Source organism: Fomitopsis serialis (assembly GCF_022376445.1).
Source record: "Fomitopsis serialis strain Sig1Antser10 chromosome Unknown B0H18scaffold_7, whole genome shotgun sequence".
Lineage (NCBI taxonomy): Eukaryota > Fungi > Basidiomycota > Agaricomycetes > Polyporales > Fomitopsidaceae > Fomitopsis > Fomitopsis serialis.
This window is the reverse complement of record NW_025954967.1, coordinates 232,813-258,123: the sequence shown is the minus strand read 5'-3', so window position 1 is coordinate 258,123 and position 25,311 is coordinate 232,813. Positions and strand designations below refer to the sequence as shown.

The following is a 25,311-nucleotide window of genomic DNA, read 5'->3' as shown; positions in this document are numbered from 1 at the left end:
GGGGCCACTGCAGCGACTCACAATGTCAATGATACTGACCTCGCCAGTTTTGATGGGCAGGAGACGTATTTGAGGATAGTATGTGGATGATTGAGCCCCAGCCTGAGACTCGTCGAATGCCTGGAGTCTTTCAAAACTTGAAGAGGACTGTGCACTGGCCGCCACATAGCCCTGCCTACAGCCGCATGGCATGAAGCCGCCCGACGCCGCCCGACGTGTCCAGAAGCATGAGGGCCCTCGCGAGAGAACGCTAGAGAGGAAGCATATGAGCTGGTCGCGGCTCGGGGGTCGGGACCGGTTCCTCCACTTCGCAATCGCTTTCGTACGCGCATAAGTACGACTGACAGTCCCTCGGACTTGACGTTGATGGCTGCATATGTCTGGTGTCAGATACGAGGGAGTATATATATATATATATTGCTCACCAAATACCTACCTACAGTGGCGTCCTATTAGATGCCCCGCGAGTCTTGTCCCGAGTCACCGTCGCAACGCGGCGACCACAACGTGTCCGGGACGACGCATCGCCGGTGACTCGGTAACAGCTCAGGCCAGGGCACCTGGCCAGCAGTGTATTGCAGATGTGGATGTCCATGTCGGTTCTTCGCTTTAAGTTTCAGTGCGGAGGCCAGCAACAGCTAAGCCCAAGCTATAGTTAGCTAAGTAAGCCCCGGGCCAAGAGCGGCAAGCAGCCAACAGTGATCGTGGGAAAGAAACTGGAAAGAGGAGGAGTGATGCGCTGGCGGGCGGCGGGCCGGTGACACGAGGCTACCAACCGCACCGCCAGCTGCCAAAGCGAGCAAGAGCACCTGGCATCAACCTCCGAATCATAGGCAATGGCAGTGCCATCGCATTCCAGCCAGACAGTTGTCGCCGGTCGACTGCGCACCGCTTTCCTGCTAATGGGGAAGCGTCAGAAAGCCCAACTGATCGCTCCGGCGATGGAAGCCGTCTCACCCTGCTCTGATTCCTCAGCTGCTTCAAACAAAGCATTCTTCATAGCAAGCTCCGTTATGCACGTCCTCAGCATCGGCTCGACGCCGCCCCAAAATGTCGACGTGACCTACCACCGTCTCTCCGAACGACTCCCCCTCCTCATCCATCTCCAAAATGAGCAACGAGGCGTGCATGCGCAAGTCTAAATCGTCTCATGACTATCTGGTGAGAAGGCGATTCAAATATGCGTTTAAAAATCAATACCAGCACCAGCGAGACTGGGACATTCCGGTCAAGAAAAGCACGACGGCACTGGCAAGCACTGGCACTCAGGCTACAACATCTCGAACAAAATCATATTTTCAAGTGCGTCTTGTCAAGCCAAAGGCTACACGAAGGACGGCGCGACCGGAGAAGCGACACCGCGGGCTGCATTTCTCAGTCGAGCTCATCAACCTCCATCCGCGCCCCAAGGTCCTCGTCAAAGCTGCGCGTGCGGCGCCGACCGCTGGGCGGCGACGGCGGCGCATACGTCGGGACGGGCTTCTGTGACGGCATCACGATCGGACGGGGCCGGGGCCGGGGCCTGGGCTTGGGAGCATCGCGCGCCCACAGCGAGTCTTCCTCGTCGGCCCGCTCGACAAGCTCGTCGACTATTCTTGCAGACTGCGGCGGTGCGACCGCCAGTGGGCGGCGCGGGAGGCGGGTACGTCGGCACGGGCTTCTGGGGAGGCAAACCGGGGCGGGGGTCACGGCGCGCCCAGAGGTCGCTGTCATACTCACGCGCATAGACCGAGTCGTCCTCGACTGTACGGCTCGCGAAGCTGTTCGTACGATTAGCGAACTGGACACTCGGTGATATAATAGGATCGACATACGTGTTGGTGGGCAAAGCGAAGGCCGGGGTGGCGGCGGCGGCGAACGCAACTGAGAGGAATGTGGTGAAGCGCATCGTGTATTGCGGGGTTGGTCGTCAAGAAAGCGTCGGTGAAGAGAATGTGAGTCGTTTAAAAACAGGGCTAACAGGGTTCAACGTCGTCAGCCTACATGAAACCCGAGTCGTACGGCTGATGTGATACTCACTAGCCAGTACCTCTGCTTGAGTGAACTCGAAAGGAAAAGGTGAGCTGGGGAGTACAGTAAGAACCAAATTCCCTAAATACTATCGGCCGCGACTACGCATCCGCTTCCTATGAAGCACCATCTTACGGCCAGACGCATCACAGCGCCAACAGGTGCATCGCAAGAACAGCGCCCAAACCACTCAAGTGGAGGCGAAGCTGGTGAGCGTCATGAGGTTTGCTCTGCGTGACCTTGAAACCCGAGAATATACGTCAGGCTAGTAGGACTTCTAGCACACACATCGTATTAAGTTTTCGAGTTGAATTTGCAGCAACGACCATCCATGCACCTCATGAGCCCCGGCGACGAGCATTTTGATTGTTCGATTGAATGTATCCGAGTCGTGAAAGTAGGATAGTATTGGGATCATTGAATGCCTTTCCGCAGGATTTCCAGGCGCTGGAAAAGCTAGTGCGGACGTCCAATACAGCCGATACAGCATTCTCTCCAGTCTGTAGTTATCATTCTGACGACAATGCCCGAGTGGTTTGCGATGTTACAGAAAACCGGGCATCAGTCACGGTGGATGCCTGGGACTCGGCCTGCTTTTTCAATCGCGACTTGCGATCTATCCAGACCCCAAGGATCTTGGCATCTGTGGAGGGTTCCACTGACCCATCTGAGAGGTTCAGCGCGGGGCCCATGTCGTCGTTCGCTAGACTCGGGTCGGCATGTATGAGACAGAGCTTCGAGATTTCAAAACGTGAGTTCCGCGTTCGGTACCACTCCTTTGCGCCGCCCGTGCGCTCCATGTAGCTCCGTAGGGTAGCACACGTTGTGTCTAGATCTTTGCCCACTGCGATAGTAGCCACGTCGTCGATGGAGCCTAATGCGAGCCCTCCCCTTTTCTTGTCAGCGCACTCCAACAGCACCAGGTTGTAGACTTTGTATAGTAGGACCGAGAGCGGACACCCCTGGTCTATCCCACTCAGGATGACGAACAGGTTTGAGACGAAGTCATCAAACGTCAAAGGTGTCTTTCGGCCATGATGCTTCTCGCGCAGCCAGTCAACGACTGCTTTGGGTACGCCTCGCATCCGGAGCTCGTGAACAAGGCGCTCTGGGATTGCACTTGGGAACGCCGCCTCTACGTCCAGGAACAGGACGGAGGCGACCTTCTTTGCCCGCCAGGCGTCACGGATTGTCTTGGTCAGCAAGTGCAGTGAGTCAGTCGTTGTACGCCCAGCTCGGCCTCCGAAGTGGAGGTTGGGAACAGGTGGAGTCTCTCGAACTCGTGTTCGACTGTCTCGGCGACGCATGACGAGACGATTTTGGCCATACAGCTCATGAGAGCTATAGGCCTGTATGGCAGGCTGTACGCCTTCGCGACTTTGCGCGACGTTGAGATTGATACTTCGGATAGTAATGTACAGAACACTTGTGCCGGCGCAATATAAAATTGCAACTTCAGGATAGCGATGCATGATCAGAGCGGCTGGACAAGAGCGGTCAGTGAGTAGCAACAGTGTAGAAACACATTTATCTCACGGGCGCGACGAGGACAGGAGTCGTTTGGCAGGGGCTTCACCCGATCACAGTCAGAGATGACGCACTGTGCCTCTGTGATTGTTCCACAATCAGTTCCGGTAGTCAATTGGAAGCAGAGTGAACACACCAAACTGAGGTGCCAGCGTATTGGCGGCGACGCCGCCTTGTTCGGAGACAGGGCGGACGGGGATAGACGCAATATTGGCGTCGCGGCCACCTTCAGCCTCGTCATATCTCTCGGAGTGGCCGGGCGAGACGTATTCGTCGACACCATGCTGTCTCTTCGGCAGCACGACCCTTTCGCCGGCGCGAGGGTCATCCTGCTCGTCCTCGCCCTTGCCATGTTCTTCGGCTTCGTAGTCCCACTCGTTTTCGTCTCCGTATCCGTCTTCGTCCTCGTCTACGTATTCGTCTTCGTCCGTAGGGACGTCGTCAACGAGGTCATCATCTTCGCCCTCGTACGTACCAGACCACCGCTCTCCTTCCCACGGGGTGTAAGTGCAATCCTCGGCGCGGTACCACTCGGGTTTGGCCTCAATCGGCATGTATTCTGCGAGCTTGAACCATTATTGCTCGAGCGGAGCCATCCTTGACTTCAGTACGCGTTTCGGGGGATGCTTCCTAAACCTCTCGTCGACGTACACGCCGTACACGAGTTGGCTCTCTCCTTTCACCCAGCAGCTTCGTACATGCTCCCATCGTGCTGCGGAAGCGATATGTCTGGTTGCGGCGACGAAGTAGTCGAAGTCACGCGGGTTCGGGTACTTGACGAGATTGCATTCCTTTCCAATCCGAATGGCGTATCCTGCGTCGAGAGGGAAGCCAAATACCCAAGGCATTGCTGTGTTGCAGATGATCGGGAAGACGTGTGGGTGTGGGCGAGGGATGGGGCCGAGGTTGCGGTGGTCGGGAGCAGGTTGGATGAAGTCGCCAACCGAGAAGCGCCCGAGCCACGGAGCTTCGCGCCACTCTCCGGCCACTCGTCGATCACGATCGGTACACCAATCGGGGGAACGATATTGCCCTCGAGAGGAAACGGTTGCGTACAATGAGTGGGTCGAAGAAATTACAGTTCCGGCCGCAATTCGCGGCCGCCTACGAAGACCTAGAGTTGAAGGATAGGGAGACGAGGGGATAAGCGGTCACACCACGGAGGGATCGCGGTTGACGTGCGAGGCGACACGAAGGCCAACTTCCATTTCACCTTCTCGCTCTCTGGTACTTTATGGTCAAAGGTAGTTTCAGGCGATGCAATATCGGAACATACCTTTTAATACTATCAGAGATCTGGGGAGACGACGTAAGTGCGTACTCAGGCTGGAAAGTAAGCACGAGTCAATATAATGTCTCCATGATACGATCGCACTAACCGCGATGACTAGCTGAAGAGCGCAGGACATACTGCGGGAAGGAGGGTGGAGGGGGTAAGGGGGCGCAAAGTAAGAAAGACTACCGTTCTCGGCGACAGCGGGTCCCTTGATATGTACTGCATCTCGTTTACAACCCAAGCTTCACTCATGTCAGAGGAGAGACGTATGAAAAGGCGACTTGACCTACATAGATAGGTCTGTGAAGCTCGTTATGGCGCAGTCGCACGGAAAGAAGGACCTGGTGCTCGCGGGTGCAACCGCGCACTCAGTATCAATTAGTACACATCTCCAAAATTTTCGTGTGCGACAGGGCCCACATTTCCTCGCGCTCTACTGGAGCTAAGGTTGCAAGAGAATCCGCCCGGGTTGCGGCCTAGCCGACGTAAGACCCGCTCTTCGCAATGATACCACAACAATGTACCTCGAGCCTGCTGACCAATACGGGATCATATCCTTTGCTCTGCAGCGCAGCGACGTCCTTCGTAGATCGGGCATGAGCCACGGAGTTTGGCATCGCAGTGCCCACGGCTTCTCGGATAGGAGGGAGTCTGACTGTACCGTTTACTATCAAAAAGATAAATTGAGCGAGCATTGATGATAGTCGCGAAGAATCTTTGCATGAATACAGTTGTGATCTGTTGCTACAGTGTCTCGTCCGTAAGTAGAGCAATAAACAAGGTCAAAGTTTCGCAGACTACTATACCACTACCTCATCCACCTTCGACCTATGTATGCAGAATCCCTGTCAAAAAATAAGCAACGCAACGCAACAAAAGCGAGCCTGAGAACACTCACAGGCACAACCCACTGCTTGCAGCTGCAACACACGCCCGCCCAGTCGTAGTTCCCCAGCTTCGCACCGCACTTCTTGTTCGGGCATACGATCTTTCCCGCCATCTGACCGTCCTGCAGGAAGAAGTCCATCCACTTCATCGGCTCGACGAAGTATCCCGAGCATGTGTTGTTCGCCAGCAGCGGCGGGCTGACATTGAACGTTGACCCGCCCCTGCCGCTCCCGGACCCGCCGGCACCGGGGCTCGACGGCGTCAACATCGTCATGTTCAGGCCGCTTGTCGGCGATCGAAGGGCAGCGAGCTTCGGGTTGCTCAATAGTTGGGCAGCGAGGTCGGACCCGTGCGCGAGCGGGGGGCCTGACGAGGAAGACAACCGGCGTGCCATTGAAGGCGGGATTGCAGGAAGCGGTTCTGACGTAGGAGACGTAGCAAGCGCGGGTGGGGACGGCATAGCATTTGCGAGGGACAAAGACTTGTGATTCATATCCCTCGATGTGGATGCTGAATTGGACGGTGCAGCTGTAGTCGACAGAGAGTCAGACACAGCGTCTCCGTTCCTCTCAAGTGACGGCAGTGCTGTGTTCGGAGGCCCTTGTACCTCATCTTCCTCGTCGTCCGACCCCTCCAGCGCGCTCTCCGACAACGAGTCGGAGATATCCTGACCCAGCTGCGCCGCGCCCTCCAACGCAAGCAGACTGCTCCTCAGCGGACGCGTATCGACATTGCTCGCTAAACGCGACCGTGTCGGCGGCTCGTGCGTTGATGCCGACGGGCGACGGGCCATCGGCGACGGCCCAGGAGCGCTTATCGGGGACATCGGTGTCAGTGCTGCGAGTCCAGCCGGTCGAGCACCTGCATCGTTCATCGACGGCCTCCTAGACCCCGCAGGTGAGAACGGCGACGACACCGCCGGCCTGCTGTCGTTCATGGAAGGCCGCCTCGAGCCGGGCGGAGACTTGGCTGCCGTGAGTGGGGTGAGCGGGGCAAAGGGCCGAACAGGCGCATCGTGGAGAGAAGATGACGGTCGGCGAGAGGCCGCGGGCGTAAATGCGGGAGTGGTAGGGCCGACCTGGCCGTGGTCGAGCATGTGCTCGCGTGCAGCGAGCTCTTGACGGCACATCTTGCAGCGGATACGACGACGGGGCCCGCCTGGCGTGGCGGGTGCGGAGTCGGTCGGCGTGTGCGGGAATTTGGCAAAGAAGTCTGTCTCGATGGAGCCGTCTCCGTCTGCGCAAAGTACGGATTAGCTCAGTGCGATCGAATGGTACTATTCCGACCGGTAGATTCAGCGAGGCCAAGAGGTTGGAACCCCTGCCATATCTTATGCCACTGCCATCCACTTGCTACCAAACCCTTTCTGCATGTTATTTTATGCGCGTATGCGCGTGGAGTGTCTCCGAAATAACATTGATTCCAGAAACACTGCATAGAATGAAAGCCGACATGGGGTTAATGTCACGCTCGTCAGCCACCAGGCTGAGCGGTGCTACCAGCCGTCGAACGATCATTGCTGTATCAGAGTGATCTCGACTAGTGCGGATACTGAGGCTGTCGCCGTGTCACTGATGCGACCGCCGACTTCTGGGGCTCACCGAATCCACCGGTCGGAATAGAGTCAAGGCGAGGTAAGAGACAGGGGAAGTGCTTACTCATGACTTCCTCTACGACACGCTCAAGGTAGTACATCCGCGTCGCCTTGTCGCGTCTTGAAACTCTGTACGATGCTTCTTCGAATACAGCCAGCTGTCGCAGGAACCCATCATTGGGTCTATGATAGCGTTAAGTACAATCAGGGCCAGAGGGCGAGGAGACAACTCACTGGATGTTCGGACGTACGTTCCGGATGAGATCGAGGGCGGCTTCGTAGTCGATGTGCTGCACATACATCAGGTAGGCGGCAACAATCGTCACACTACGACCTGCATAGAGGAGAATCAGCGATGCGCCAACGAGTTGATACAGGGACGCAATGAAGTCGTTCGGTCCCTCATACAGCACTGACGCGTAGATGATCTCTCGTCCATCCAGCGTCGACTTGCACGGCGATCTATACAACACAGTAGACATGCGTTGATAACACTCACTCAGACCCGCCTGACAGTGTACCAACACAGCCCTTCCCTTCTCAAGCTCAGCCTCGATGAACTGGATCGCGGCGACGAGGTGGCCGAGGACGTCTGCATCTTCGGTGTCATCGAGGTTGATTTGCAGTTTTTTAAAGGCCTGCGCGCGCGCGTCCGGCTTGAGCCTTGGAACCCACAGAGAGACACGCACCTCGTGGATGCGTACGCGGCCGCGCATCGCAGTGAGGACGCTATGGATGTTGTGCTCGCGGAGCTTCTCTGCGTTCAGCGCGCTCGAGAGGTCGCCGATCCAGAGGCCCGGGACAACCTCGTCCATCGTGTTCGTGCTCATCGTGCGTTGTTGATGGGTCGTTTCCTCCGAGCGTTACGGCAGGCTCATGAAAGGGACTCGGAGGGAAGATGAATGGAGTGAAACAAGATGAGGACGCTACAAGCGCTCATCACGCACGATGATCGCAAACTCCGACTCAGTATGCCTGCAAGTACACTAGTACTTGAACTTGAAGCACTCGTGCATGAACGGAACTCAATACGCACGAAGACTCTTTCCACGTCGCTAGATTTTGAGAAATACGCTGTTGTCTCGCACTCAGACAACTTGGATCCTCAGGTATGTAGTGTCCAGCCCTCCGAGCATCTGATGAAATAATGACCGCGTCAGCGGTAGAGCCTCGCAGAGTCGCAGCTCATCTCGCGTCCTATGGGGCACCTTCGCGGTCGCTTGATCTAGCCTCGTTACACACGAAAGCCCCTTTCTTACCGATAATGATGATCCACAGAGAGTCATGCCAGAAGTCTCGTCTACTCGCTCCAGGGTGACTGTGGAACCTACCTCCGCAAATTTCGCCGCCTTGGCCGATGGACCACAGCGCAGGATGCCGAATGTCTTGTTGCCTCTTGGTGTGGTGCCAGCATATCCTTCCTCTTCTCCGGCAGCTTCCTCAGCATGCGGACCGGCTCGCGCACTGAGCGCAAGGACTCGTTGAATGGCGGGACTCCGACGATAGCCTGTTCAATCGTTGCACGTCCGACAACTGATGGCGACCCGAGCGCATATGTGAAGACGTACGACTGTAAGCCGTCACAAGAGGTTGTTCTCGTTCACACGGACACCGCGTTCGCAAGAATCCTACCCGTCAAGATCACGCTGACTCTCATAGACTGGGCGTCCGTGTTCGAACTGGAGAGCATCATCTTAGATAGCGTAGGCAATTTTCAGCTATGAGTGCTATCCTGCCAGTGCTGACATCCGTCGTACAGGGGGGCAGTATCCAGGCTCTCCCCGATGATCCTCGGCCAGTCAGGGTACTGGTCATCGGAGACTCAATCACGGCGGGCTATTCAGATGGCTCGCAAAACATCGACCTGGGCTGCCTCAGTGCATATCCGCACGTGCGAAAGAACAGATCTACGCGAGCACGGGGATTCAGATCGACCTCGAACTTGTCGCCTTCCCCGGCGTGACGCTCGTTGCACCCACTCCAGAAGAAGCGGACGAGGGCGCCGGGCAGGGAATGATAGACCGGTTCTTCCATGTGCGTATCATGAAATGCCGCGGATCCGTTAAGCAATTGATCGACGCCATCCGACAGGCATTCCCATGGTTGGACGAACCTGCAGCACTAGACGAACAGCCCTCAATCATACTGATCGCACTCGGTGCGCGCCATGACCAGAAATCCCGCGATGTATGTCGCTAAGGTATATCTCAGGCACGAACGACGACGCGCAAGACGTGTCCCCCGACCGATTCGCTTCACATGCACAGCTTTGTCGACAGCCTGTTGCAAACATACCGCACATCGGTCCAGCACGTATGCGTTCTTGTAAGGTCTTTCTATATCGCATCATCATACCGTTCGCTGATAGCCTTTTAGCATCCTTTCCCGACTTCACTGAAGATCTGAACCCGAAGCGACTGGAGCCTCCGAGCAGGTTCCTATCACACGGGACTTAGCGTCAGTCTTGACTTCGTTGAGGCCGAATGCAGGGTATGGCATCGAATTCCACGAGTGGGACATTGGAGGCGGTCTCAGAAAGAACACACAATGGACGGACTACATCCGACACTCCCGGGCCATCGCATCCTTGGAGATGCGCTCGCCCAAGAATTGGTAAAGCTCAGCACCTCAATTACCCAGACAGAAGAGAACGACTTCACTGCGCCTGTCAGGTTCAGTTCTTGAACGGATGGAACGACGGCCGCTGTTACCAAGAATACAGCAATGCTATCATGTATGTATGTCTGTGATTCGCGAACACCGCTGTACTACGTTGTTGACGAGGCTTGCATAGATCGGTTCCGCGGCGGTGTCGCTGTTGTTCGTGACCAATTGCTTGGGTCTGCGATGGTGTCAAGTACAAGGCAGTTGTGACATGCATGTTCAAGGATTCCTCGGCGGTGCTGTAATGGCAAGGTGTGTCTACGTCTGGGCACATCAGTGACAGGACGATAATGACAGGAGAGGATTCGGCATGTGCTAGTTTCCCTCAACTCTCTTCGCACAGTGTCAAAGAGCATCAAGGTACTCAGCCCGGGGACCAACGACAAGGTCCATGCCAGGATCAGCTCTTCTGCACGCGTGCGCGTACTGACGAGGAGCTGACCCTTACCCCGGGAAAAGATGGGAAACTACTTACCTACGCACACCAGCCGCGATGTCCGCCGCCCACTATGCGCTGCAGACACGACCTCGTCAGCGCTGCTTGACGACTGAGGCCTGAGGGCCCAGCCTGAGCTACTCACGCGTCCATATTGCCACGACCGCTGTGCCACGCCGTCCAGTCGCTCCGGGTCGCGCTCCTCCACCGTGGCATTGCCGGCGGTGCGTCCTCCCTGGGCTCACGGGAGCGCGACGAGGCTGACAGTCCGGATGCCTGGTTCGCACGCGTGACTTCCGTCACCGCACGCCCGGCAGTGCCGCGCCCTTGCGGCCGTACTGGGATAGTGGCTCGCCGATCACCGCAAGGGCATTGACTGTCGCAGGGGATGCGAAGACGTTGGACGTGGCTGCCCACAGCGCCGCGCAAGGGCTGAGCGGTAGGATGGCGTGAAATACCTGGTGAGCTTCCCGTCGGCAGTGAGGCTGCGACAAGGACGACTTACCGTCGGTGGGCCATCTAGTTGCTGTACCGTGGCGGCAGCTACTGTGGCGTCCACCTTGAGGCCTTGAGTCTTGATTGTGAACTTGCGATAAAACTTGAATGTTGAGGCTCATACTACCTAGCAGACCAAGGGACGTTGCGGAAGAGACAATCGTAACACTCACCTGCGCAGAAATGCCTTGTAAGCCACAGAGAACTGAAGATGGACTCGGAGTCCAGAGAAGGATGGGAAGCAGAGGCATTAGGCAAGGACATTATCCTCTTGTCTGTTGGAGTTGTGACTGACGATGATTTGGTGTCAGCCCCCCAGTCAGCTATTGTGACAGGCTTGAGGGTGACAACCTCTGAACTGTCAGCCTCGCAATACCCATTGTGGCAACTGTGGCGACGGTTATTGGCTCACAACAATTTCTGCATCGTCGAGCCATGTTCTGCGCAATATGGAGGATATATCATGAACGAGGCATGAGCCTCGCCTGCTCTCGAAAGTTGTATGACGCTGGTCGATTGCCAGGCCATCGCGATGCGCGGCCTAAACTAACAGATGGGAATTGTGACAGTACAAGACTCATGTTTCCTCTTGGAACACTATTACATCGCCTTAATATCGACTACATGCGCAACGGTTCACCCATTTACCTATGGCTCCCTTGCGAAGAGTCGTCCGTCTTGTCTGCCGCCGCCGCCAGTAGGTCGAGATTCCGTACGGCGATACGGCATTCGAAAGGCTTGACATGGCTGGCACATCCTCCGCGTCAGACATCCTCCACGAAGCTCACAAATATTCCGTTTGACTTACGAGGTGACAGCTGTAGTGAACTCGATCTTAGGCTCGATCTCCTCGCCATGCTCATCCAGCGCCTCGGAGATATTGAACACCGATAGGATGTACGTGATCGCCAGGAACGCCGTCACCTCGGCGAAGTGTGCGCCTGCAAGCGCCTCCATTTCAGTGTGATAGTACGTCGCTTCCTTTACAAAGAGATCTCACCCGGACAGACTCTACGACCGAAGCCGAAGACGTATCGCCGCGGATCGAGCTGTGGCTCGACGTCCTCCTTGGGATGAAGCGATCCGGGTCGAAAACAAAGGGCTCTGGGTATGCCCTGATTCGCACACATCCCATCAGTATCGCTGCGGGTGCGGAAACATTCGGGAAATACCAGTTATTTGCGTAGACGGTGGTATCCTTGGGAATGAAGTAGCCGGAGTAAGTGTCGTCCTTAGTCAGCCTGTGAGGGAGGCCTACCATATCGCAATGTCAGACTGGCCGTCCGTGGAGATCTGCACCAAGGGTTACATACCGAGCGGTGAGACGGATGCCCAACGGAGTACTTCCTTCAGCAACGCCGATACGAAGGAAAGGTTTGACAGGTCGTCAATGTTAGGGAGGCGGTTGCCGACGATGCGATCGAGCTCGGATTGCGCCCTCTTCTGTACCTCAGGGCAGAGCACCATTTGAAGAATGAACCCAGTGAGCACGCCGACCACCTGGCAGGGTGTGAGGAGCTTGCTACGTCACCCAACCATGGGATATGTACTGTGTCAGCCCCGCCTGCGTAAAGTGCGCTGCTGCACCACTTAATTATGTCTTCCTCCTCCGTATCTGGCGGAACCCCTGACTCGGGGCGCATATGTATAGAAGTGAAAGATTCTACGTAGTGTCCAGATTCCTCGCGCACGTCTCAGCGCGCACGTCTCAGCGCGCACGTACGAGGCATGAGATGCGACCGGTATACCATTTGCTTTTTCGCCCACTCGTGCGGAGTTGACTCAACGTTGCTGAAAAGCCCGCGGAAGGTGGCAGCGGCTTCTCTCTTAAACTCTGCGAAAGGGAACCATGCAGGGACAAAACCTACTGGGGATAGCTGATCAATGTCGTAATGCAACACGCAAACACGCAAACACGTACGAATAGGATAACTGTCCACCCACCAGCGGCCTGGTTTCGTTATATTGGCATGGGTAACCAGTGCTTTTTCCATGAGCGAGACGAAGAAGTCATTCTTCTTCGATACCGTCCAGCCGTAGGTAACCTCGAGTATGACACCACCTGCATACCTGCGATGTGGGTTGATGAGCGCTGCTCGACACCGCGGCGAGTCTGCTTACCTGCGAATTTGATATATGAATTGTTCCGGCGCCGTCGCGAGGCCCTGCACCAATATCCGAGCCTGCGCTTCTTGGGTGGTCCGGTAACTCTGGGTCGCCCGAGGGTTCAGCCCCGTTTGAAGTAGCTTCCGATACTTCTTGAATCGAGGGTGTTTCACAGAGATGTTGAAAACAGCGAGCTTCCGGCCGATGAGCTCCTTGTACATCCACGCCATTGGTCTGTCCGAGTATATCGAGGACCGAGATGATTCGAGGAGGTCCAATGCAGATTTGAAGCTATTCAAGACTAGCGCTTTCCTACTGTACACACGATAGAACACAAGTGGACCTTCAGAGATTCGTCAATCAATATGTAGATCAGGAGTTGCTACAGGACTTACCATACGTCTGAGACCATCTGGCGTATGTCAGCCACGGCTCGCCTGTTGGAAGTTGATGCACGTTCCCGCTCCAGAGCTTCGGAGGTGGTCCTGGGGGAAGGTGTCCACGGCGACTGAATCGTAAGTAGACAATGCTACCCAGGATCACAAGCACAACGCCAGCATAAAGCAACAGCGGCATCATATTAGACGAAGGCAAGCAGACTGTTTCTTTCACCAGACGGAGGACGTCAGTGGGTCGAGGGTATGAAAGAGTTCGCATGCAAGCCTCAGCTGAGGCCGGGAACCACCCTCTTCTGGAGTATGGCCGTGGCAGAAATCAAAGAACCTGCTCACCGATGCTCACTTGTTCATATGTGCCCCGCCAGATGATTAGGCCGGTGAGAGGCTTGTGAGCGGCGCGGACATCATGGGACGACACTCGGACAGCGCCAGTAGATAGAAGCTGGATAGAAGTTACTGTACAGAGATGAAGAGCACAGTTAGACTGGCACTGATTCGGAGCTGAAAACGTATTGTAGTCCCTGGAATTTGCTATGCGGCTTCTATCACTTCTGTCTCCTTGCAGAAAAGCTTCTTCTGTTCGGCCAGCATCGTCGTGCGCAGCAATATGAACGGTTGAGTGAGGAACGACTTCAAGTTCAACGAGAACGAGATGAACAACTGGGTCACGGTACGTGATGGCGGCGACGCACCACTGGCAAGCAGTTGAGTGTAGCATGCGAGCTGAGGGGTCCGGTTCAATCCCGGACATGTCCACTATCATGATCTTGGTGCGTTGTTTCTCCTCATCTGCACTTTTTGGAGTCCCAGGCGCGGCCCCTCTGACACGGATGAAGCTTGGGTTGCGAACGAGGTGTAGTAAGTTGTATGTCGAGTGATCCGCTGTCGCCCAGAACAGCAGTCGTTCTGAGTACTTTGCGCCGCCCTAGGACCCGAGTCAGGCTTACCCATACCTCTTGCAGTATTAGCATGTCCTGCGCTCTCAGGTCAGCTAGGCAATTGCCTATCACCTCCGCGCGGACTTCCGCAGGGCAGGTCGACGTGACCTAGTCAACTCAATAGCCTCGTCCGAAACCAGCTATACGGCTGCAAACGGTGTTTGTGTCTCCCCAGTTGTATCCGGGGATAGCGATTGGTACGGCACATTTTGACGCTTCGTGGAGCATAATCATTGCTCGGGCTTATATTACAGGAACCAACACCCCGATAGCTGGGACTGCTCCTCCTCTCAGGCTCCTCCTTGGCTGCCCCGTAATCTCTTCGCTCGAGGTAGGCTAGTCTTGACTAGACACCATGATATTCACACTGAGTACGAGGATGTGCGAATCAATGCGACTACTGACCATATACTTCAAGAGGTATGTTGTCGACGTAGACTCCCGCCCTGTACGACACTGAGGCGAAATCCCTAATCAAGTTCTAGCTCCCTCGCTATGTCTTACAGCCTTCTCCTTCTAAGCGGCACAGTGATTGCCACACTGTTATGGAGAATGTCCGTATACGTGCGTTTACTCATCGCTAGTTCACCACTGTCCCTTCTCCCCGGTCCTCCAAGGGAGTCGTTCTGGAATGGTGACGTTGTGTTTGCCAATCGAACATTGGCGCCGTCATTCATAGACATATCATTTTTAGGAAACATGAAGCAATACCTTGCCCGGCATGCGGAAGACTATCAGAGACATGTCGCTGTCGATTTTGGTCCTGTCGTCAAAATGTCTGCATATCTTGGTGTACGCTGGTTGATCATCACTGTGATTCATCTCCGTTGATCAAACTCGTCCTTGATTGTGCGTTCCAGCGTCCTCTACTATATGTCTCCGATCCGAGAGCCCTTCATAACATTCTGATCAAGGAGGAGCATATCTTTCAAGAACAAGAGGTGTTCGTATCGTGCGTACTCCGTCGTTGAGTCTACACGGCAACCTTCTAACAATGGTAGCTCTAATATGAGGTATTCGGGCCGTCGCTACTGGCTACATCCGGTAGATACGCAGGGCATATTCGCTTACGGTCTGCGTGTTGACAAGCGGGTACTCGCACAGGCCAGCACCACGGTAAACAACGCAGACTATTGAACCCCGTCTTCTCAATCAACCACATGCGCCACATTTACCGTTGTTTTACTCTGTATCTCATAGGTGAGCCGTTCCAGGGCTACGGCGCCTGACAATGAACGCTCACCAAGGCTTCGGTATGTAGCTCAGAGAGGCGATCACTGCCGAGTACAAGAAGGCCCGCGAGAACTCGACATCTTGTACTGGATGGGCCGTGCTTCGCTCGAACTCATCGGTCAGGCAGGCCTCGGGCACTCCTTCGACCCACTCATTGAAGATCGCGAAGACCCGTATGGCCAAGCAATCAAGGCGTTGATGTGGGTCGTCCTCTCTATACCGCCCGTAGTCACTCAACACTGAGATGTTTTGGTCATGCAGACCGAACTATGGCCGGGTGCTCCACCTGCGGTGGCTCGCCGTCCTTGCGGACAAGTGGAATGTGCCGAAGTGGCTACAGCGTGCTGTCGTACAGGTGTTTCCGGCCGACTCTGCCGCCCGCAGACTCATGCATGTTGTCGACACGATGGACGAACAATCGCGGATGATATACAAATGAAGAAGCGCGCATTCGAGAAGGGCGATGCAGAGGTGGTAAGCAAGTTGGAGAGGGTAAGACATCCTGAGCGTCCTGAGTAAGTCGGCTGTGGTTCAAGCCGATGCACAAACTGATATGATAATGAAGTGCGCGCGAACGCGAAGCAGACGTGAACGAGCGACTCCGGAGGAGGAGGTCATTGCGCAGCTGTCGTGCGTGCCCATGATGTCTCGGACACCGTTTACTTTGGCTTACTGACTGACCATGTAGCACGCTTATCTTCGCCTCGATGGACACAACGTCCAACACGCTCTCTCGCATGCTGCAGACGTTAGCGGAGCACACAGACGTGCAGGACAAACTGCGCCAAGAACTCCTAGAGACCGGCGCAGCGCATGGGATGTCGTACGAACAGCTGAACCAGCTTCCTTATCTTGATGCTGTGTGTCGGGAGTCGCTGAGACTGTGAGTAGTGAGATGCGGACACGACTATGGGGCCGAGGGCACTGATTGTGCATGCACGCAGGCATCCTGCGGGTGGAAACAGGTTCCGAATGTAAGTGTCATACCACGGCTCTGCATTGTACACGAGTTGATTTCAGTGATCAACCAGGGCTGTCGCCGATACCGTCCTTCCTCTGTCTCAGCCTGTCGCCACTCTGAATGGTGAGGTCATGTCAGAGATCCCCGTTCCGAAAGGGACCGGGATCCTTATCGGTGTGATGGGTAGCAACATGAGCAAGACGTTTTGGGGAGAGGATGCTCTCGAATGGAAACCTGAGCGCTGGTTTTCCCTGCCATCTGCTCTTACAGACGCCAGGATTCCAGGAGTATATTCGAATTTGTGCGCACGGGATCTTTGGATGTCGACAACGTGCTGACGAATAATTCAGGCTCACTTTCATCGGCGGAAAGAAGTCGTGCATGTACGTCCGCGCATAGCAACACAGTCGATGCGCTAATACTTATTACTTCCGCACAGAGGCTTTAAATTCGCTGAAATGGAAATCAGTGAGTTGCACTATTTACCTACGCAGGCGATGGCTAATTCCTCGAGTAGAGGTGGTGATAGCAGTGCTGGTATCTGCATTCACCTTTGAGTCGACCAACAAGCCGATCTCATGGGCCACCGCTATCAACATGTACCCCGCAGTCGGGAAGGACGGCATCAAGCCAGAGCTTCCTCTCAGAGTAGCCCTCTACAAGCCGGCCTGACCGCCGTGACTAGATGTATCGCGAAAGCAAGGCATGTGGATATCGTGTTGTAACCGTACGAATTGTCAATACACGCGTTCATTGGTCCGATTCACTGTTTCGATGACCAGACGAACAACTTCAGGTAATCGGCCTCCCGTTGGCAAGGCAGACGCTATGGGCACATTCGGCAACGATGCCGTGCGCGTTTCGGGGACGGAGAAAGCAGGCAACACCTTTCTTGTCGGTTAGCATAAGCTCGACGCCCGTCTTGCCACAAAGTATTGCTATTCGGTATGCCGTGTCCTTCGATACACGCCTCAGCATCGTCTATTAGCTGCGAAGCCGCGTCGTTGATCATTGACCTGAGTATGCCCCACATCACCTCATCTCGCGCCGTCCTCACGCATTCCCCTGTTACAGCCATGGAAGCCCCGAAGCCCGCAATGACCACCAGCACCCAGCCCCAGGCGGTCCAGATGCAGCAAGCCTTCGTCCCGGGAACTTCGCCGACGAAGGGCATATTATCCCGCGAATGGCCCATGACTTCCGTTCACTGATACATCGCGTCCGTCTCTCACCCCAGCTCCAAATGCAGAGGAGTGTCCGGCAGAGCCACGCCGCCATGCCCTCGTCCACCACGCCGTCGTACGGGCGCTGATTCAGGTAGTCGGAGAGGTGGCCGAGCTGGCTGGGTTGTCCTACGAGTTCGGGAGGCGTGCGGCGCCTTTCGGAGGGAGCAGGGCAGACATCTCGCCACGCATGGGTACGATCAGGTCTGCGAGGGCGGGAAGGAGGTGCGAGGTGTAGCCGTTGATGCAGAGGAGGACGATGCGCGCGCAGATGGGGCCCTGGGGCTTGTGCTTGACGTGCGAGTGGATTGCGTCGCCGGGCGCGATGTGCTCGCCGCCGGCGGAATCAAGATAGGACGACTTTTGGACGCAGTTGGTATCCTCGGACACCTCTTTGTACTCGCAGCGAGGTCCACCTCGCTCGATGGTTTCTCGTCTCAAGCATACTGCAGCTGGTTGGCGTCGGCGTTCTGGGAGTGCTGAAGCTCCTGTAGGACATCTTCTTGCGCCCAAGGTGGCTCGGATATTTGGTCAAACGTGGAGGTGCGCTGGGCTTCTGCTAGTCCTGATGTGTCTTGCACGCTAGGTTCACAATGAATATTACCAGAATTGTGTGCTTTAGGCATGAATGCGATGATCCGGAGCGAATTTGTTGGTATATCGCAGGAGGTGACTGGTCCCGCTGGGCTCCAGTAGCTCGTCGGTCGCCCATACGGGTCTGATTACCCAGGGAAAGTCAAGCCCATAGTAGATGGTGTGTACGCCCTTGACAATGCATGTTCTCCGTCTGCATGAAGACAGGCTGTGAGAGAGGCGAGGACATTGTGAAGGTGGACCATACGATCTATGGATGACTGCAGTGTTGCGATATTTATTCCGCTGGCGAAAACATGTTCTTAAGTTCGTATAAGTCTTAGTGTACTACATGAGCGATGACCTGGAGCGAAGCGGTTGTTTGGTTCTAAAGCCCTTGGTCACAAACAAGCCCGATATGGTACATTCGAATCAATGCTACGTCGGGCGTCTATACCTTCCTCCTCCATCTTCGCTCACCCATGGGTCCGCTGCCTCCTACTTCGCCAATACAGCAGCCACCGCACAGTGCTGGCCTCTCATACAAAGGTCTGTAGCGCTTTGACTAGTGCATTCACAACCCTGACTCATTATGATGCTTCTGTTGCAGGCCTGCGCGCGGCGATCGACCCGCAGTCCATTCCCTCGCCCATCGACGCAATTGAGATCGACCGCGAGCAATGGGACGACCAGCCATTCGGAACACTTCCTGGAGGACATGTGCCTCTATCCACGACCGACTATGTCGCCATTGACCAAGGTGCGGACTAGAGGGTTTTGGGAACGACTGTCGGAGTTGGATTGAACAGTCGAGGTGGGGCTGAGGTCTGGTCGTCGAGGAGTTGGTCGACCAGTGTCGCCCGCTGTATATCCAAGGGAAAAGTGGCCCCGTCGGAGCTGCGGTCTGGTGGTGACGTGGAATTCAGAGTTACAGTCGTTTGCATAATGTTTGTCGCACACGCGCGCGACAAGATTTGGTCCTCTACGGCTGGCCCCGACGCACCACCAGAGCTGGTCAGTCCCATTGTTTGTCCAGAGTGAGTCCTCGACAGTATTCTCTCAACCTCGATCCCAGTACTCATGGCACTTAGCCTGCATCCTTACCACAAAGTATGGAGGGTAACCAGCGCGACACCAGGTACTTATCCCGAACCACTCGGACGAAGGGCGCAGGTGCTATAATTGTTCTGTCAGTGTGTTCCGTGGCAGTTTGGAGCGGGGAGCCACAGTCCACCCGTACCTCGGAAAACGCGAAGTGACAACCATTATGCAAACTACTGTATCACCAAACCTGTCTACTACCAAATGCGTCTCCTCACAGGCTGACTGGCCACGCAGGCAACTCGTCCCCCAGGTTTGTCCGCGTATCGACATGGAATCTACCCAGCACCTCCCGCCTCGCCTCGGAATGTGAGGTACCGCTGGTCGCAATAATTCACCCGCTTGCAGACCAGGATCCGAGGGAAGAGCCCATCCCTCTTGTTGACACCGGCGACGTCGGGCCTGCGCGGTGTGCAAAGTGTCGAGGGTACATCAACCCGTGGTGCAAATGGGTAGCTGGAGGGATGCGGTGGAGGTGTAATCTGTGCTCGCATGAAACCGAAGGTGCGTGTGTACCCATCTATTGAAGTGGCAATGCACCTGAGAATGCACTGCAGTCGCGTCGGAGTACTTCTGCAACCTCGACGCGAACATGACACGACTGGATCATCTACAGAGACCAGAACTGAACAAGGGCACAGTTGACTTCGCGGTGCCGAAAGACTACTGGGTTCCTCAGTCAGAACCACGAATAGAGGCGCTGTACCAGCCGGTAGTCCCCACGTCAACGTCCGAGAAGAGACCACCAGAGCCGATGCACTACGTCTTCGCATTCGATGTCTCGCAAGACGCCATGACCTCCGGCTTCACGCGAAGTGCGTCGTTGCAGGTGTTGGACCTACTCTACGGATATGATGCGGAAGACGGGACGCGTGTCGACCCCTGCTTCCCCTCCCAGAGCAAAGTCTGCATCCTCTCGTACGACCGTTCGGTACATTTCTACGACCTCTCAGTACGCGTTCGCTTCCCTCTTAAGTCGAGCTGACTTGACGCTTGGATGCTGCAAGCTTAGCCACGCGGAGCCGACAATCCTTGCATGCTAGTGCTGCCGGACTTGGACGACATTTTTGTGCCCATTCGAGATGGCCTTTTCGCCGACATTCAAGACTCACAGTCAGTATTTGTCAATTCCTTAGGTCCGGGCGCTGACAGTCGTTTAGACGAGTCATCACGAACCTGCTCACCACGCTAGGTGACACGAGTAACCGCTTCCTCGAAACCGAAGCCGCGCTGGGGTCCGCGTTAGCTGCATGCTTAGCCGCACTCGTACGTATTTGCTCTCGTAGAAGCTGGTCGTGCTCATTGACGATGGCAGGCTGGAAAGGGTGGCCAAGTGATCGTCTTCCCTGGTGTCATCCCTACGATCGGCCTTGGAGCGCTGACGACGCCAGAGGACATGTCCGTCCTGATCGGCACGGAAAAAGAGAAGACGATCTTCACGCCGCGGCACGAGGATTGGCAGGAACTGGGCGAGCAGTGTGCGGAGGAAGGCATCGGCGTGAACATATTCTTTGCGAACAGCCGGCCTGTCGACCTCGCATCGATCTGTGAGCGCGGCCGTCATCGTACTGTGTCAGTTGCTGACGCTGACTCGCGAAGCGGTGGTCTCCTCGGTTACCGGCGGTCAGCTCTACTTCCACCCCCGGTTTGATCCTGTACGCGACGGGTTGGTCCTCCACTCCGAGCTCAGACGATTGTTACTGCGGACGACCGGGTACTCGTGTCTCATGAAGGTCCGCTGCTCACAAGGTTCGTCAGCCATCGTATGTGGGACACGGTGCTCATGCGTAGCCTCTGCCAGGTCTGCGCATCGCACAGCACTACGGCAACTTCTACGAGCCCCCCACGTCAGATCTAACCTTCGGCACGCTCGACGCGGACAAGGCTATCTCGGTCGTCCTGGAGCATACCAGATCCCTTGCCGAAGGAGAGTTCGCGTTCCTTCAGAGTGCGGTCTTGTACACGACTGTCACTGGCGAGCGCCGCGTGCGGGTGTGCAATCTTGGTATCCAGGTCGCTGGCATGGCCGGGAACGTGTTCAGGTTCGCGGACATGGACGCCGTGGTGTGCCATTTGGTGAGGGAAGGTAGGTCGCTACGGTTTTGTCGTTGGTACGAGGGAATGACGGGTATGTAGGCATACATAAAATGCGTTCTCAGAAGATCGCGAAGATTCAAGAGTACCTGACCGACAAGTGCGCAGCCATCTTGCTGGCGTACCGCAAGTACTGTGCGGCGTCTGCACCCGCCTCCCAGGTGAGTCTGAGGTCCGTTCTGTATCAGGATATTGCTCACTTCATACACAGCTTATCATCCCTGAAGCCTTCCGAGCGCTGCCTCTGTACATCTTGGCGATTATGAAGTCAAGACCACTCAAAGGTACATTGAGAACCCACCTTTTAGCTTCGCTTCTGTCCTGATGGGTTACCAGCTCAGAATGTGGTGACCGACGTGCGGGTGTACCATGCGCACAAGATCATGGCGATGGGCGCTCGAGCAACGATGCAACATCTGCACCCCCGCCTCATGGCTTTGCACGACCTCACTATGCGAGCCGCGATGCCGGACCCGCAGACAGGTCTGATTCGGTTGCCGGGGCTCATGCGAGACAGTTACATCTTCATGGAATCGTACGGCATCTATCTCATAGGTTTGCTTCTCGTTCTGTGGGCCGTCCCGGAGGGCTCACGCGTTTTGTAGACAACGAGGAGCTTTTGGTGCTCTGGATAGGCTCAGATGCATCTCCGCAGTTGTTGAAGGACCTGTTGGATGTTGACGACTTCTTGCATACGGACCCGAACATGGTACGCATTTTCAAGTACGTGGGCGGCATAGCTGTTGACGCCGCTCTTCGCAGATTCAACTCCCGGTACTCCCAACACGGCTGTCAGAGCAAGTGCACAACATTATTGCTTACCGGCACGCACAGAGGGGGTGGACGCCCAAGCTATCCATCGCGCGGCAGAACATGGACGGTGCGGAGCTCGAGTTCGCGGACATGCTAGTGGAGGACAGGAATAACGCGGCGATGTCGTATCTTGACTGTGAGTCTGCTGAGTCGTCCAGCGAATGTGCGTCTGACGTCTTTCATGTACAGATCTATGCCTGGTACACAAGCAGATTAACACGGTGGTACGTTGCACAGGTAATCGGGTGGTGGCACGGCTCACACGAGTTATTAGCTCACCGGGGGCACTTCGTTCAATAACAATCGCAGTAGCTTCAAGTCGGCACCGTGGTAGCGTGTGTAGCATATACTCCGACGGACATCTAGACGCGGCAATGATTATTATGGATAGTGAATGTATACCGGCCACCGTCAAAATACGGAGCAGGCGGGAGACACTGAGCTCGCGATCAAGCCTTATGACATTGAATGGCAGTCTGCATGCGCACTCTGCAAGCAAGCTTGCATGATTTATTCTTCCCTCCCTTGAAATGAGCCCAAGTGGGCATCGGCTTGTGTGGCGCTGACACCGCGACGGTGAGTATCGTACAGACCCATCGTCGGCGTCGTGGACGTGAAATGACTTCGTCACAGTCCCTTCCACACCCTAATTGAACCGCGAGTGCTGTGGCGAATCATGCCCCGAGCGTTTCTCGTCCTTCGGACTTATGCTGGTCCTTGCAGATATTCAAAGCCTGCCGGGCTTTAATAACCCGTACGTTGCCCACGGCTGTCGTTGCTGATGCAGATAACGGGAACTGAAGGCTCTGGCCTCGGACCTGCTACACCCCCTGAGCTGAGTCTATGCGAAGACGAGTCTGTGGGGAACACATCTCTACGCTGATTCTCTGAGGATCTTATGTAGCACGAGGTAGGTTGCCACGGAGTCCTAGGAACATTGTGATGTCAATTGTAACGACCGCAATGCATTGGAGCGCACTGCGCAACGTCTACACAGCTCCGTTGATTATCCTGCTTAGCATAGGACGCAATGTGCCCGAGTTCAAACGTTCACGGCCCATACTACTACAACAAGCACAGCCTAGTGGAGGTCCGGTAGGGCTCATCGTTGAGCGAACAATATACACATGTGTACACACGACCGCGTCGTGTAGGAATCTTCAATCGCCTTCAGCCGCTTCACGTTCCCGAAGTTCGCGTTCCAATCGTGCGCGCTCGGCCTGACGCATTCGCATAAGGGTCAGGGACTCGTAATCGAGGCCCGTCTCAGCGAGCTTGGCGGAAGACTTCGGGGGTGCGTCAAAGCTCGGCTGCAAACAAGTATATCAGCAACGCAGCACGGTAGAAATGAGGTGCACACTTACGAAAGTCGAGGGGAACGAGGAAAAGGGTGTCCCAGAGTCGGTCCCTGGTGGTGCATCTGACGTCGAGGACTCTGCACCAACAGGCGTGGGCTGCGGAGTGCTATCCGACGGACGTCTTGCATCGTCCCTGCCTTTCGTCGTGCTCGCTTTGCCGTCAGTCCCGAGTTGGCCTTTCTTCTTCAGCCACCCGATGAGCTCTGGCTCCTTGTCCTCCGCCCACCCAACCTCGACGTCCGCCAATCCGCTCTCTGGTCGCCCGCTTGCGCACACGGCGGCGAACGCACCGCCGATCTGTTTAAACGGTACAAGTGCGATACCGCGCTTTGGCTTCTTTGGCGGCGAAGGCTTGAGGATGAGTTTGACCGAGGCTTCGTCAATTGGGCCAAAAGGCGACATGAGCGCCGCGAGGCTGGCCGGCGTCGTAAGCGATGGATGTGAGGACAACGAATACTTGAGGCGAACGGTCGTGTCTAAATCCCCTGTGGAAACAGCATGCGTGTTAGTTCCGAGGCATCGTCATCTGAAAGTCTGAGACACGCACCAACCTCAGGTGGCTCATCCTCTCCTGCAGCCTCTCTCTCGGTTCTCAATGCCTCTTCTTCTCTCCTTCGCAGCTCCTTCTCCCTCTCTTCCCTCAACCTCCGCCCTTCCTCCATGATGCGTTCATTCTCTCTCCACCGGGCGTGCTCTCCCTCCTCCTTCTCCACCCGTGCCTTCTTGAATGCGCGTTCGCGTGCCTCAAGCTCCTCCACGAGGCCCTTGCGTTTGGCGTCGTACGACGCGAAGCGAGTCTTGCGCGCCTCCTTCAGGCGCACCTTGGCGTCGAGGGCCATCCGCCGAAGCGGATCCAGTAGCAGCTCATACGCTTGGTTGAGCTCGTGGAACTTCCGTGCTGCAACATCGGCTCATCAGTAACATGTCAGCGAACGGACGTATTCGAAGACATTACCTGCATCTGGGTTACCGCGATTCTTCGTGGAGAGACTTGAGTCAGAGGGCGACGTTCAAAACGCGAGCAACACAACATTGAATGGAAATACCCACTCTATCGGGATGGACCTTCAATGAGACCCTACGATAGGCGGTTCGTATGTCCTGCTCGGTAGACTCCATGGTCACTCCAAGCAATTCGTAGGGGTTCACCTCCTCTTCATTAACAGTCGACATGGCGTGGGGGCGTCGCGGGGAGGAGGAGTGGAGGATGGGTGGATTGTAACTTGTAAAGGACGAAACGCTGACTGGAACAGTCACTGGCGACTGAGTACCAATCAACACGATCACGTGACTGATCTCTCGGTTCCTCGCTCTTCAGTGTTCTTCGTTCTTCAGTTTATTACTTACTAGTACCAGCCTGAGAGGTATCGTGCAGGCGTCCTCGCAGAAAAACTCAGTTGTGCATAAGTAAGTTCCGGGTGGAGGATGTACTGGAGGGACTCGGACTCGGACTCGGATGCCCCGGGGCCAACATGACAAGTACATCGGCTCGGAGTCACACTGTGCAGCGAGCACCTAGTCGCGTCAATCAGATAGGCTTGTAGAGTCCTACTCTGAGAGGAAGCTCCGGCCTGGTGCTGCTCTTCCCGACCGTGGGGAACATGATGTTGGCGGTGGTCCATA

At 55.6% G+C, this 25,311-nt stretch overlaps 10 protein-coding genes across 10 annotated transcripts; 3 read left to right on the top strand and 7 right to left on the bottom strand.

Moving 5' to 3' along the window:
• Window positions 1-1,603: 1,603 nt before the first annotated feature.
• On the bottom strand, window positions 1,604-2,260 carry B0H18DRAFT_982189 (uncharacterized protein; the record flags this gene model as incomplete). Its single annotated transcript, XM_048044528.1, has 3 exons — window positions 2,020-2,260; window positions 1,815-1,955; window positions 1,604-1,787 (listed from the first exon to the last, which is right to left on the bottom strand). Coding segments are annotated over exons 2-3 (258 nt in total), but the record flags the coding sequence as incomplete, so codon positions are not given.
• Window positions 2,261-3,635: 1,375 nt separating this feature from the next.
• On the bottom strand, window positions 3,636-4,385 carry B0H18DRAFT_951790 (uncharacterized protein; the record flags this gene model as incomplete). Its single annotated transcript, XM_048042040.1, has 2 exons — window positions 3,636-4,103; window positions 4,149-4,385. 2 exons carry the CDS (start codon window positions 4,383-4,385, stop codon window positions 3,636-3,638), a joined length of 705 nt encoding a protein of 234 aa, XP_047898057.1.
• A 1,056-nt stretch (window positions 4,386-5,441) lies between these two features.
• Window positions 5,442-8,212, bottom strand: B0H18DRAFT_982187 (uncharacterized protein). Its single transcript, XM_048044527.1, has 6 exons — window positions 7,985-8,212; window positions 7,795-7,933; window positions 7,530-7,629; window positions 7,360-7,478; window positions 5,712-6,937; window positions 5,442-5,658 (listed from the first exon to the last, which is right to left on the bottom strand). Exons 1-6 carry the CDS (start codon window positions 8,123-8,125, stop codon window positions 5,614-5,616), a joined length of 1,770 nt encoding a protein of 589 aa, XP_047898056.1. The 5' UTR covers window positions 8,126-8,212; the 3' UTR covers window positions 5,442-5,613.
• Window positions 8,213-8,248: 36 nt separating this feature from the next.
• On the top strand, window positions 8,249-9,751 carry B0H18DRAFT_1207961 (uncharacterized protein; the record flags this gene model as incomplete). The annotated part of the gene is made up of 7 exons (XM_048036241.1): window positions 8,249-8,404; window positions 8,462-8,998; window positions 9,055-9,099; window positions 9,174-9,329; window positions 9,387-9,453; window positions 9,507-9,620; window positions 9,672-9,751. Exons 2-7 carry the CDS (start codon window positions 8,741-8,743, stop codon window positions 9,749-9,751), a joined length of 720 nt encoding a protein of 239 aa, XP_047898055.1. The 5' UTR covers window positions 8,249-8,404; window positions 8,462-8,740.
• An 848-nt stretch (window positions 9,752-10,599) lies between these two features.
• On the bottom strand, window positions 10,600-11,233 carry B0H18DRAFT_602427 (uncharacterized protein). The gene has a single exon (XM_048038743.1). It carries the CDS (start codon window positions 11,139-11,141, stop codon window positions 10,695-10,697), a length of 447 nt encoding a protein of 148 aa, XP_047898054.1. The 5' UTR covers window positions 11,142-11,233; the 3' UTR covers window positions 10,600-10,694.
• A 301-nt stretch (window positions 11,234-11,534) lies between these two features.
• Window positions 11,535-13,572, bottom strand: B0H18DRAFT_870342 (cytochrome P450; the record flags this gene model as incomplete). The annotated part of the gene is made up of 10 exons (XM_048040087.1): window positions 11,535-11,637; window positions 11,699-11,831; window positions 11,891-12,005; window positions 12,050-12,144; window positions 12,204-12,390; window positions 12,441-12,572; window positions 12,639-12,757; window positions 12,812-12,960; window positions 13,012-13,339; window positions 13,392-13,572. The coding sequence occupies 10 exons, from the start codon at window positions 13,570-13,572 to the stop codon at window positions 11,535-11,537; spliced, it is 1,542 nt and encodes a 513-aa protein (XP_047898053.1).
• A 913-nt stretch (window positions 13,573-14,485) lies between these two features.
• Window positions 14,486-17,425, top strand: B0H18DRAFT_982160 (cytochrome P450). Its single transcript, XM_048044526.1, has 17 exons — window positions 14,486-14,663; window positions 14,725-14,752; window positions 14,812-14,966; window positions 15,027-15,124; window positions 15,193-15,288; window positions 15,346-15,376; window positions 15,437-15,508; window positions 15,594-15,765; window positions 15,827-15,959; window positions 16,007-16,057; window positions 16,131-16,195; window positions 16,254-16,448; window positions 16,510-16,539; window positions 16,597-16,827; window positions 16,877-16,909; window positions 16,966-16,994; window positions 17,044-17,425. The coding sequence occupies exons 3-17, from the start codon at window positions 14,828-14,830 to the stop codon at window positions 17,196-17,198; spliced, it is 1,530 nt and encodes a 509-aa protein (XP_047898052.1). The 5' UTR covers window positions 14,486-14,663; window positions 14,725-14,752; window positions 14,812-14,827; the 3' UTR covers window positions 17,199-17,425.
• Window positions 17,426-17,593: 168 nt separating this feature from the next.
• B0H18DRAFT_1207958 (uncharacterized protein) lies at window positions 17,594-18,248 on the bottom strand (the record flags this gene model as incomplete). The annotated part of the gene is made up of 2 exons (XM_048036240.1): window positions 17,594-18,141; window positions 18,197-18,248. The coding sequence occupies 2 exons, from the start codon at window positions 18,246-18,248 to the stop codon at window positions 17,879-17,881; spliced, it is 315 nt and encodes a 104-aa protein (XP_047898051.1). The 3' UTR covers window positions 17,594-17,878.
• A 556-nt stretch (window positions 18,249-18,804) lies between these two features.
• On the top strand, window positions 18,805-22,664 carry B0H18DRAFT_870240 (sec24-like protein; the record flags this gene model as incomplete). Its single annotated transcript, XM_048040081.1, has 16 exons — window positions 18,805-18,871; window positions 18,933-19,082; window positions 19,661-19,927; window positions 19,981-20,375; window positions 20,436-20,536; window positions 20,584-20,689; window positions 20,739-20,970; window positions 21,023-21,172; window positions 21,225-21,509; window positions 21,560-21,678; window positions 21,729-21,801; window positions 21,854-22,072; window positions 22,123-22,226; window positions 22,280-22,466; window positions 22,520-22,554; window positions 22,605-22,664. 16 exons carry the CDS (start codon window positions 18,805-18,807, stop codon window positions 22,662-22,664), a joined length of 2,550 nt encoding a protein of 849 aa, XP_047898050.1.
• Window positions 22,665-23,490: 826 nt separating this feature from the next.
• B0H18DRAFT_1115177 (DnaJ domain-containing protein) lies at window positions 23,491-24,861 on the bottom strand (the record flags this gene model as incomplete). Its single annotated transcript, XM_048033224.1, has 5 exons — window positions 23,491-23,640; window positions 23,695-24,173; window positions 24,236-24,586; window positions 24,644-24,665; window positions 24,739-24,861. The coding sequence occupies 5 exons, from the start codon at window positions 24,859-24,861 to the stop codon at window positions 23,491-23,493; spliced, it is 1,125 nt and encodes a 374-aa protein (XP_047898049.1).
• Window positions 24,862-25,311: the final 450 nt, after the last annotated feature.

Bases quoted from the DNA above. Each gene is read 5' to 3' on its own strand.
- B0H18DRAFT_982187 (XM_048044527.1), bottom strand. From the start codon at position 8,125: ATGAGCACGAACACGATGGACGAGGTTGTCCCGGGCCTCTGGATCGGC. The intron at 7,934-7,984 runs GTGCGTGTCTCT...GCGCGCGCGCAG, and splicing joins GCCGCGTACGCATCCACGAG to GCCTTTAAAAAACTGCAAAT. The intron at 7,479-7,529 runs GTGAGTTGTCTC...ACGCTATCATAG, and splicing joins AACGTACGTCCGAACATCCA to ACCCAATGATGGGTTCCTGC.
- B0H18DRAFT_602427 (XM_048038743.1), bottom strand. From the start codon at position 11,141: ATGCCTCTGCTTCCCATCCTTCTCTGGACTCCGAGTCCATCTTCAGTT.
- B0H18DRAFT_982160 (XM_048044526.1), top strand. From the start codon at position 14,828: ATGTCTTACAGCCTTCTCCTTCTAAGCGGCACAGTGATTGCCACACTG. The intron at 15,509-15,593 runs GTTGTTTTACTC...TTCGGTATGTAG, and splicing joins CCACATGCGCCACATTTACC to CTCAGAGAGGCGATCACTGC. The intron at 16,995-17,043 runs GTGAGTTGCACT...TTCCTCGAGTAG, and splicing joins ATTCGCTGAAATGGAAATCA to AGGTGGTGATAGCAGTGCTG.